This window comes from Lemur catta, chromosome 20, assembly GCF_020740605.2.
Source record: "Lemur catta isolate mLemCat1 chromosome 20, mLemCat1.pri, whole genome shotgun sequence".
Classification (NCBI taxonomy): Eukaryota; Metazoa; Chordata; class Mammalia; order Primates; family Lemuridae; genus Lemur; species Lemur catta.
In genome coordinates this window covers 19883746-19896220 of record NC_059147.1, presented here as the reverse complement: position 1 = coordinate 19896220, position 12475 = coordinate 19883746, and the positions used below count along the sequence as shown (strand labels likewise).

Below are 12475 nucleotides of genomic sequence, written 5' to 3'. Positions count from 1 at the left end.
TTTCTTCATGTCCTTCATCCATTCTCCTCCCCACATTGGGTTGTCTTTTGCTTACTTGTTTGTAAGAGAGCTTTATTTATTATGAATGTTAACCTTTTCTATGTATGTTGCACATACTTTGTCTTAATTTTAACATTGTTTACTATATCTTTTATTTTTTTATTTTTCACAAGTTTTTAATAAATGTAACTGTGAGAATAAAATTTCAAAACAAAAATAGTAGTAACTATAGTGAATATTTCAGTAAATACCTGTCAATTTGCCTAACCTTTCTTATTTGATCTTTTTCATGAGAACAACCTACGTTGAAAGAGAATTGGTGTTTTCTGTTCCATTTAGAATTTCTCTTTGTTCTGTATTTTAAATCTATCTTGAATACTTTATATCAAAAGATATATCAAGATAGACTAGATATAAGTGGACAGTCTACTCAGCATTGCCCTTTTCCTCAGCACTCCTTTTCTTACCTTAGTTTTGTTAGCCAGACATTTGGTGTACTTACCACTCCATAGAATTATCAGCTTTCTTGAATGGCATGAAATATGAATCCTCCCCTGTAGGTAATATGAAATAACATATTTTCCTTCCTTGCCAAATTGTAATGTTGCTTTTTGTAAAAATACATTTAAAATGTGTAAAGAATATTGAACTGCTAATAAGAACACAAATTGAAAACCATCATAACCAGTTCAGAGATGTGTGTTTGCTTCCTAATATTCCCAGGTCAGTGTCATCGATTCTCTTATTTACCTGAGTGAGCAGTTACTGAAGATCCCGGTTCAGAACAACAGCAGTCTGGGCTTCAGAGTCCCTGTGAGCGTCTGTCTCTTCCACTCCCTCAACAGCATCATGGAAGCTGGTGAAGGAAGTTCGCAGAACTCTGAGCAGGATGCTGAGCAGGTAGGTGCACTAGACGCAAGTGGCCAACTCTGTTTAGAAACGTTTTAATCTTGAAAGGTCCAGCCTCCCTAGACCTTCAAAGAGCATCCAGCTGAGCTGTGCCCTGCTGAAGAAACCACTCTGCCAAGCCTCTCGGGGGCTCCCTCTCCTCCATACCAGGGAGCGGAGACTACCTAGTGCTGTGGTACCAAGTGAAAAGGACTTAGCAAAGGGTTGGTGCATAGTAAACACATAGTAAATCATATCTGCTAGTCACATGAGAATATGTTCAACATCATTAGTGAACTGTAAGTCGAAACCAAAATGGAATACCACTGTACACCAAAAAAAAGGCAGACAATAACAAGTATTGGCAAGGATGCAGAGAAATTGCAATCCTTATACATTTTTGCATTGTAAAATGATATAGCCGCTTTAGAAAACAGTTGGGCAGTTCTTCAAAATGTTAAAAATAGAATTGCCATGTAACCTAGCGATTCTGTTCCTTGGTATACACCCAAGAGAACTGAAAACATGTCCATTCAAAAACTTATATGCCCGTGTTCATAACAGCATTGTCCAAATAGCTAAATAGCTAAAGAGCAGAAACCACTCAAATGTCCATGATCTGATCAGTGGATAAATAAAATGTGTTGTATCCATACGATGGAATATCATTCAGCAACAAAGAAATGAAGTACATGGTCCAACATGAATGAGCTTTGAAAACATTATGCCGAATGAAAGAAGCCAGTCACAAAAGACCATATGTTGTGATTCATTTACATGCAACATCCAGAAGAGGCAAATTTATAGATACAGAAAATAGATTAGTGGTTATCTGGGAACAGGAAAAGTAGGGATGGGGGAATGGAGAGTGACTGCTAGTGGATGTTGGGTTTATTTTAGGGAGGATGGATCCTAAAATTAGATTGCGGTGATGGCTGCACAACCCTGTGCATACACTAAAAAACATTGACCTACATACTCTCGGTGGGTGAGTTGTATATGTGAAATTTATCTTAAAGCTGTCTTTTTTTTTTTTTATTTTTATTTTTTTTTGAGACAGAGTCTCGCTTTGTCGCCCAGGCTAGAGTGAGTGCCGTGGCATCAGCCTAGCTCACAGCAACCTCAAACTCCTGGGCTGAAGCGATCCTACTGCCTCAGCCTCCCGAGTAGCTGGGACTACAGGCATGTGCCACCATGCCCGGCTAATTTTTTCTGTATAGATTTTTAGCTGTCCAAATCATTTCTTTCTATTTTTGGTAGAGACGGGGTCTCACTCTTGCTCAGGCTGGTCTCGAACTCCTGACCTCGAGCGATCCACCCGCCTCGGCCTCCCAGAGTGCTAGGATTACAGGCGTGAGCCACCGCGCCCGGCCTAAAGCTGTCTTTTAAAAAGAAAAAAAAACATCATGAGCAGGTCTAGGACAATTACATAATCGGGCAAAGGAACATTTCCTTGGCTGGCTCTCTTAGTTGATAAAAAGGATAATAAGTCTTTAGCCGGACTGCAGGTACTTTGTGTGGGGTTCCAAGTCTTCTCCATTGAATGTCACCTTACATTACATCACTGACAAACCTTCCACCCTTCTAAAACCATTATTTCACTAACATAATACATGGAGATTATACAAGTCACATGGCGTTTCCCTCTAAATGCAGGTAGAAGACATGCTAGAAATGTCCTTGGTGGCACTTGGGAACATCCAGGAAGCATTTCTACAGGAGAACCAGTTTCCTGCATCTCCAGTGACCTTGACCTCTTCCATTGCCACTCTGATGCTGAGCAGGTTAACACAGGAGGAAAGAAGGGGGAGAGAGTTTCATTTTAAGTTTTTGACCTTTAGAGAACACACAAAAATGGATTTCCATTTTAACTTCTTTTTCAGTAGCCAAAACATATCAACTTTGCCTCTGAGCTCTTATACTCTGGGTCACCCAGCTCCTGTGAGGTTATGCTTTCCATCGGCTGCGGCTTTGGAGGAGCTCTTGAACAAACACCCAGCAGTGAATGTCCAGGTGAGTGTGAAATTGATTCCGATCAGAATGAAGATGGGGTTGGATGGCCAGGGAGGCATTTGGGTGAAAGGAGTGTACCATGAAATGTATGTAAGCTGACTGGACCACATGAGAGAGGTTTTGTGGCAGCAGTGTTTATTTTATACTGGCAGGGAGAAAAATTGAGAGCATTAAACAGGTTTCTGGATTTAACTAAGCTTCTGTGTTGTGAATTGAAATGATCTCAGCTCTTCACTATTTACGCAAAGCTGGGAATATCTCAATAATTACTGACTTGGTATACCAACCTGGTTATGTCCATGCATTGTATTTCTTTCAGCATTACCTGACAAACACAAATAGCATTGCTGCCTTACTCCCTAGTAAAACAGACTCCTCCATGTACAAAAATGTAAAAAAAAAAAAAAAAAAAAAAATTCTAAGGGTCCCAAATATAATATGATTTGTGTTTAATTATTCCTCATAGATGTTACAGTACAAAATCTTACTTCATTTGAGATATGAGCAGGGGGAAAATCCCAACATTTACTTTATGATATCTGATACCTTGTAACCTATCACAGGGTCACTTATAAATATTTCAGCAATTGATGAAACTGGGCTTTTCTTTGTCTCCAGGTGGCAGGAGTAGCTTTAAATCCCTTCAAGGATTTTGGTGATGGAAACATTGTCGGAAGCATTGGAAGTGTGAAACTAAGCTCTAATCATACATTGCTCCAAGTCCATGATTTAATGGAAGACATTGAGGTAGGAGTTGATTCTCAGGGAACAAAATAGAAGGGCACAGGCCATCCTGGAGAGTAGGACAGAAGGATGCAACGACTTGCAGGAAATCATTATAGATTCATGGTAGTGCCATTATTTAGTTATGACCATCTTTGGGAATTTTTACAGAAAGATTCCTTACCCTTAGAAAAAGCTGTTTTAGGTGTTAGACTGTATACTCTCCTTTAACCCTTGGAAGTACATTAGCTACTAATATTCAAAGAGGAAAATGAGAAAGTTTCACAACCTTATCAATATAAAGGAAATTGAAAGGTGTTAATGGATGGACCATCTTAAACTTGAAGAGTGACTATCTCCTATTCTAGATCATTCTCTGGAGAAATGTGAGCATGGAAACCCATCCCATCAGCCTCAACACAAGCACGGACCGTTTTGTGATCACAGTGAACATCACTTCTTTGGAGAAAACTCTGATAGTGAGCATAGAGCCTGAAAGTCCCCTGTTAATGACACTCTACCTGGGCTTCCAGTATCAGCCTAACCACACTCACTTCCACCTGAACGTCACCCTTCCAAAGGATCAGATGTGGCAGAAAGGTAAAACCCCAATCAGACGTTGGAAACATACCTTGAAATGTATTTTTCTTTCTTTTTTAAACTTTTCATTTTGAGATAATTGTAGGTTTACATGCAATTGTAAGAAATAGTTCATATACCTTTAACCCAGTTTCCCCTAATGGTAATGGCCGGCATGATTATAGTACAGTTTCACAACCAGGAAATGACAATGATATATATAATACATCAACTTTATTCAGATTTCACCAGGTTTACAAGCATTCATTTCTCTGTGTGTGTATTTGGTTCTGTGTTATTTTAACACATGTAGGTACATGTGACCATGAAATGCATTTGAAAAAAGTATGGGGGCCAGGCACAGTGGCTCATGCTGCTAATCCCAGCACTCTGGGAGGCTGAGGTTGGGAGAATCACTTAAGGCCAGGAGTTCGAGACCAGCCTGGGCAACATAGTGAGACCCCATCTCTGCAGAGAAACAGCCAGGCATGGTGGGGCACACCTGTAGTCCTTAGCTACTCAGAAGGCAAAGGTGGGAGGATAGCTTTAGAGCGTAGGTGTTCTCGGCTGCAGTGAGCTATGACTGTGCCATTGTACTCCAGCCTGGATGACAGAGTGAAACCCTATACCAAAAAACAAAAAACAAACAAAGAAAAATGGATTATGGGATGGAGAATAGGATATATATGTAAGAAAGCAAATTTAGTAAAACAGTAATTGTAGAATCTAGTGATTGTATGGGTGTTCACTGTAAAAATTCTCTCAACTTTCTATATTTTCATAATTGTTGAGATCTATAGCAAAAGTAAAGTTCCAGCAACATGGATCATATATACTTTAAATCTTACATATTGTAGATGGATACATACATGCAATATGTCATATATTTCAACTTCATTTCTAATCTTAGGTTTGGGTAAGGCTATCTCAGGAAGTCTTGGTATAAGACCAGAAACACTACATTGTAGTTTAGATAAGCTAAGAATTTGAGACATTAATGGTTAAAAATTTCTAAGATACACAAATAGTGCCTACATATACTTGATCAAAACCAGTGGGCTTTTTTCTAATTCAGAAGGTGCCCTCGGTTTTTTGTGCTGATCTTGGCAATAATAATGTGTCATTTAAAGCTGGAAGGGGCCTGAGAGATCCTTTGTTTGAAAGACAAGACTCCTTGTTTGAAAGATGAGGAAACCGAGGCCCAGAGAGATTGGGTGACTTGCCTTAGCCCTTAAGCAGCCACCTGGTGACAGAGCTGGGCCTGGCATCAGGCCCCAGACATGCGGTGTAGGACTCTCTTCCTGGAACGACATTATTCCTACCCTTGCTTCGCCCTTGGGTTTCTTTTATTATCTGGATCTTCTATTAGATGTGTGATTATTTCATATTTTTCTAAAACTCATAATACATGCTAATTCATTAGGCCTAAATTTTCATTTATCAAAAGAATATGATCCTTTATCAGAACACAGGTAATCCGGAGCCCGGGATTGTATCACTGATCATTTCCTTTCAAATTGTTTGTAATTCTTGGCTTGTCATTTCCTCATTTGTAAAATAAAATAACAATAGACCCATCATAACAGAAGTTCTACTCGCCCTGTTGTCCCATGTGAAATATAGGGCAGCCATGTTCTTTGCTCGAAGATGAGGAGTACACGTGGGTGCTGACACCGGAGAGCCTGCGGTACGGGACTGGCACCTACTACATAACAGCCGTGTGGAACAGGAGCCAGGACGGCGCTCAGTTGACATCCCCGCTCGTCTCCGTTGTCACTGCCATCACTCAGTGTTATTTCTGGGACAGCCACAACAGGACGTGGAGGAGCAACGGATGCCAAGTAAGAAACCAACACTTCTCAGGCCTCTCTGCTACCTTGGCTGCCCTGTTAAACGGGGCGCATCTGTTATCTGGGCCCAGAAAGAAAAATAATCAAAAGGGAAATAAATCAGCCTGGGGAACAGGAGGGGTTGTGCGTGGTGGGCAGGGAAAGTGTGCCTCTCTGGGGCAGCAGCAGGTTTGTGCTTTATCTTCGTAATTTCTTTCTCAGACACAGTCCAGGGTGCATCTGATGGTTGTAGTTAAAATAGGGAAAGCAGGATCTAGAAGCTGCAAAAGTCTTGAAGTATTAAATGTGCTGTGGGTACAATGAAACAAACTTCCTGCTGAACAAAACAGAATTTTTATAGCTAAGAAAAAAATGTAGATTCTTGTATATTCCAGGCCAGATGGGGACAGAGTATCACTTTCATCATTATCACCTTGTTCCTGATGTCAAACCACTTTAAATCAGCACTGTCCATTTGCACACACTCTGAGCTCCTGCCTGATTAAAGTCTCGGTTCAATAGCACAAAAAATGCAGTGCAATTCCTGGAGGGATTATGAAGCTGTTCTTCTTAAAACAGCTGAGAAAGTGTCATCCAGATTGGGAAGAGAAGGAAAAGGGATTCCTAGCGAGGTGTCTGCACCATTCCTGGCCTCAAGCAGTGGTTTTGGGATGGCGGCTTCTCAAGCAGCTCCTCAAACTGGGGAGCTTGTTAAGGTGCAGATTCTGATGCAGTGGCTCTGGGGCCAGGCCTGAGATGCTGCGCTTCTCACGAGCTCCTGGCCGATGCCAGTGCCGTGTCCTGGGGAAGCCACACTGTGAGTGGCCAGGCTGGAGAGCTCTGCTCCTCTGGCGACACAGACCCATTGATCGCCGGAGGCATCGGGTGTCTCCCACCTCCTCGAAGCTCCCTGTAGTGCTTGGACTCTGTGAAAGGACTAGAGCTGCCACGCACAGCATGAGAGCTCTTGCCAGGGCAGAGCACAGAGGCGGGACGTCCAGAACTTAACCTTGTGCCACGGAACGGAGTCAGTCATAATGACGGTATCTTAGGCTTTTCATCCACAAAACCAAACAGAATTGGTGGCTTCCACTTACTTACTGACATTTTAAAAAAACATTTATTATGAAGAAATGTTATAACATATGGGAATAATATGATAAACATTAAATGTACACTCAGCTTTATCAAAGTTAGTATTTTGCTCCATTTACTGCGGATTTTTTAAAAATCATACACTCGGGAGTAACTGAAGCCGTCTGTGTATCCCTCTCTAATCTCGCTCCCTCCCTTCCAGCAAAGGGTGACCACTGTCCCGAGTCTGTTGTATGTGTTCATTCTTTGAGCCAGTATTTATTTAGTATCTTCCACATGCCATGCTCAAGTCTGAGAACTAGAGACACAGCAATGAACAAGACAGTATCCTCGTGAGCTTATGTTCTAGAGAGAAACTGAAACTGAATAGATAACTGTTATTTTGCGTGCTTTTAGGCTTTGTGTAAATGGTACCGTACTGTAAATATGCTTGTTTTATTCACTCAGCATTTGTCTGTGTTGCTACATCTACTTCTCATTCATTCATTTTTAACTGCCGTATAGTATTCCATCAGTTTGACTCTACTTATATACTTATGCACTTGTTATGTACTTATATACTTGTTAATTTGTTACATTGCGCTGTTATTGGACATACAGGTTGTTTCCTATTTTTGATAGTTACAAACAGTGCTGACAAAACATTCCTTTTCACATATCTTCATGCAAAGTTCCCCTAGGATATATATTCAGAACTGGAATTTCAGGATTCAGAGTTTGAGCTTCTCCAGCCTCACTGGCTATTGCCACATTGCTCCCTGCATTGGTTATAATTGTTCACACCACCACCAGCAGTGAGTGAGAGGTCCAGATGTCCTTTTCCATCTCGAAACTACCTGTGTTTTACATTTTAGGTTTGTCCCTTCCTTAGCACTCTGATTAGAATCGGCATCTTGACTCTCATTCCAGGTTGGGCCACAGAGCACAATTTGGAGGACACAGTGTCTCTGTAACCACCTGACCTTCTTCAGCAGTGACTTCTTCATTGTTCCCAGGACAGTGCATGTTGAAGACACAATCAGACTGTTCCTTCGTGTGACCAGCAATCCCGTTGGGGTGTCCTTGCTGGCCAGCCTCTTAGGATTCTATATGATCATAGTCGTGTGGGCTTGGAGGAAGGACCAAGCAGATGTGCAGAAGGTAATGAGAATTTGATTCCAAAAGCTTTGTCATAGTGTCTTGAGGATATTACATAAAACTGGGGGTTGGGGGGGGACTTTCATCAGAAGAAGCAGGTAGCATAACACTAGGTAGCATAGAAATCCAAGTGGGACTTTGCTTAAATTTCTCTTCATATCTACTGTCTCAAGACCTAAAACCTTAACTCTTTAATCTCTATTTTTTTTAAGCCAAGGTTGTATCCTTATGGGACTCAGAAAACACCCTGGAAATTCTAGAATATGCAAAGTATCTATTTGTCTGTTGCCCTAGGTGGAGAGTTGCCAACTCTAGTAAATTAAAATACAGGATACCCAGTCAAATTTGCATTTTAAATACATAGTGAATGCAGTTTAAGTATGGCACAAATTATTCATCATTTGTGTGAAATTCAAGTTTAACTGGGTATCCTCTGTGTTAGCTGGCAATCCTCCCTGAGTGGGAGGGAAGTAGGATTTAGAGGCCCAAGACTTGATCAGTTGATGCTATGAATATTTCATGTTAAAGGCATAAGCTCTGGAATTTCAGGCCTCATCCTCCCTTCAGTCACTTAACTCAGGTCTGCTGGTTTGTCTGTCTTCTGACCACACCCGCCACTGCTCTCCATCCAGTTGCCAAACCCGCAGTGCTGCCTTCCTCCTGCTCCTTCGCTGGAGGAGGCAGGAGGCTGTGCTGCGTGGGGGCCTGCTAAGTTTCTTGGTTCTGCTTTTCCTGCAGGTGAAGGTCACTGTCCTGGCTGATAATGACCCCGACTCTCAATTTCGCTACCTTATTCAGGTCTACACAGGATATCGAAGAAGGGCCGCTACAACAGCTAAGGTTAATGAGATAAACGTTCTTCATTCATTGCTTTGTGTCTCCCACCACATGAGACCCACTCTGACTTGGTGACATATTGGCACTTTCCAACAGCACTTTCAAAGGGATCACAGAGACTAGTATTTCCTGGTTCTAAGATGTAAATGCGAAGAGCCCTCTTTGCTTGTCTAAGATTCCAAAGACTTCATTTAAGTACGGTTTTCTATGTCTTCATCCTTCTTCTTAGGGATAAACCCAAAGAAGCATGTTAAAACTTCGTATATCTTATCTTTCCTTGTCGCATTTTAGGTTGTCATCACCCTCTACGGATCAGAGGGCCGGAGTGAGCCCCATCACCTTTGGGACCCGCAGAAGACGGTGTTTGAGCGGGGAGGCCTGGACGTCTTCCTTCTCACCACTCGGTCCTCGCTAGGGGAGCTGCACGGCCTCCGGCTTTGGCACGACAATTCGGGCACCAGTCCTTCCTGGTGAGCACCCGCATCTTGCTGCCTTGTTTCTTCTTTACGGCTCATGGAGAAAGGCAAAGCTATCACCATTAATAACTGACTCTCTGGGCCAAACAGTAACAAATGACTACTAGGTTTAAGTTTTAAAGCTATCTACAAAGAACAAACCCTGGAAAGAAAGATGGCATATCAACAATATGATTTTTTTTGGATAGTAGAAGGATAGATATCTTTTCTTCTTATTTTCATTAAATGTTGTCATGATTACTTACGAACAGCAAATAACAACGAAATGTTGGCCCAATGTATGGTAAATTAAAAATATCTCTAAATACAAAAAAACCTTTAAAGAATAAATTTTATAAACAACTATCCACTGAATTTACTTTGGGTCAAAATGAAGAGATTAAGGAGAAGGGAAAGAATAGAATGAGCATGTAGGGTGTGCCTGGGGAGCTGGAGAGATGATGAAAGGACAATGATAGAACCCATGAACTTGGCACATGTTTGGTCTGCATCATTTGGCATCTTCCTTCAGCAACACCCTGAGAATTAGGAGAAGGTGGTGGAGAAAAGTAGGTAATAAAATTAATTAAAGAATGAAGATTATTGGGTTTTTGGAGTTAGGAAAAAAGAAAGGCAATGGAGTCAAAGTTCTAAGGTGCAGCCACTCAAAAGGACAAGTTGCCGATGGTTGCCCACCTGAGAAGAGCATGCAGTCCGCCTAAAGTTAGTAGCAAAATGTCTTCCCCTACTGGGCTAGATACACCAACCACTGGGCGGGCAGAGCCTAATCACTTCCGTGCTGCTCCCATTCTGTTGAGGTACGTACAAAACAGTTTGTATACCATCATTTCAGTTTTATTTATAAAGGTAAAAAATGTATAAAAGGCACTTGAAAAGGTGCTTGATATCATTAGTCATCAGGAAATGCAAATTAAAACCACAGTGGAAGAGCACTAACCGCCCACCAGAATGGCTTACATTAAAATTCTGACAAAACCAAGTTTAGGTGAGGATGGAAGCAACTGGAACTCCACACCACTGGTGGGAGTGTGCAATGGTGCAGCCACTTCGGAGAACAGTCTGGCAGTTTCTCAGAAAGTTAAGCATGGATTTACCAGGTGACCCAGAAATTCCTCTCCTTGATATTTACCCAGGACATATGAAAAGATGTGTCCACTCCAAGACTTGTACAGGTGGTCATAGCAGCTTTATTAATAATAGTGAAAATCTGGAAGCAGCACAGATGTCCATCAAATGAATGAAAAAATAAATCCTAGTATATTCATTCAATGGAATACTACTCAACAAAGAAAGAGACAACTATTTATGTACAAAAAGCATGGATGAATTTAAAAGAGAAAATCATACTGAGCGAAAGAACCAGATACAAAGAAGACATACTGCAGGAATTCGCATTATATAAAATTCTAAAAAAGGTGAACTAGTCTATAGAGACAGAAAGTAGATTCATGGTCTCCTAAGGCCGGGAGTGAGGGGTTGGGAGGTTACTAGAAAGAGCAACAAGGGAACTTTTTGGGGTGATATTTTCAGGGGTGGTGGTGGTGCTTACACAGGTGTATACATTTGTCAGAATGCATTGAACTGCATATTTAAAATTGGGTGCAATTCATCATATGTAAATTATGCCCAGTAAAGTTGATTATTTTTTAAAAATATGTATACAGGGGAAAGTACATAATATTTGAAAATTATCAATTATCTCTGGGTAGTAGGGTCACAACATTTAAAAATTTTCTTCAGTACACTTTTAGGTATTTTAAAATTGTAACAGTGAATTCCTGTTAGTTTATAATCATAGGAAGATAATTTTAAAATTTAAAGTAGATAACTCTTTCACAGGAAGCACTTAAATAAATTCACACCTATGTAATAGTTTCTACTTTTCTCACTACTTCATGTCACTAGTTTACATCAATCGTAACTTTATATGTAGTCTTCGATTATACAATGTTAGCTCACAATGGTCTTATGTTCTTCAAGGGCAGAGATACTGTCTTACTCATGTTTGTCTTCTCAGCAGCCAGTCCAGTGGCACAATTATATTAGAACTGAATATATATTTGTTATAATTAATAATTATAGTTAATACTGTAACAATAAATATCTATTACATATAAATTCTCAGGGTTATGTGTCACCTCTAGAGCTTTCTATCAGCTTGGTATTAAAGTGTTTTGGTTTTTTTTTTTTTTTGAGACAGGGTCTTGCTCTGTTGCCTGGGCTAGAGTGCAGTGACCTCCTTATAGCTCACAGCAGCCTCAAACTCCTGGGCTCAAGCAATCCTTCTGCCTCAGCCTCCCAGGTAGCTGGGACTGCAGGCGAGGGTAGTACCCAGGGCAATGGAGTGTGAGACTCTGTCTAAACAAAAACGAACAAGGCAACTGAGCATGCCTGCTCACAACCCCCTGCCCCTTCATATTTAAAATCAATCAATCAATCAATAAAGTATACACACATACTGAGCTGCTCATAGGTAATAGGAGTTGGCAGTCTGGTGTCTGACACATGAACTCCCTTAGAGGGTAGGCAGGGAGAGACAGGCTCAACTCTCCTTTCTTTCCTTAGTTCTTGCCTTGTGCTGACACCACTCATTTACTAGGACATCCACTGATGGTGAAAGATTACTTGTCACTTGACTCAAGCCCACCTTCCTAATGTGACTATCTGCATTTTACTCTAGGTATGTAAGCCAGGTGATTGTCAGTGACGTGGCAGTTAAGAGGAAATGGTACTTCCTGTGCAACTGCTGGCTGGCCGTGGACCTAGGAGATTGCCAGCAGGACCGGGTCTTTCTACCAGCCGCAAAGAGAGAGCTCTTTTCCTTTAGGTACTGCTGGGAAATCACTATTAGCAGTAAATACTGATGTGCCGTCCAGGTGAATGTACCTTGACTACCTG

The 12475-nt window shown here is 41.1% G+C and overlaps 1 protein-coding gene across 1 annotated transcript in view; it reads left to right on the top strand.

The window, feature by feature from the left end:
• PKD1L3 (polycystin 1 like 3, transient receptor potential channel interacting) overlaps positions 1-12475 on the top strand; it is a 56995-nt gene that overhangs the window by 20299 nt on the left and 24221 nt on the right. The window contains 10 exon segments of the mRNA XM_045533174.1: positions 724-900; positions 2545-2672; positions 2775-2901; positions 3520-3648; positions 3993-4224; positions 5827-6044; positions 8037-8267; positions 9003-9104; positions 9393-9571; positions 12258-12404. Of these exon segments, the coding sequence (XP_045389130.1) occupies positions 724-900; positions 2545-2672; positions 2775-2901; positions 3520-3648; positions 3993-4224; positions 5827-6044; positions 8037-8267; positions 9003-9104; positions 9393-9571; positions 12258-12404 (1670 nt within the window).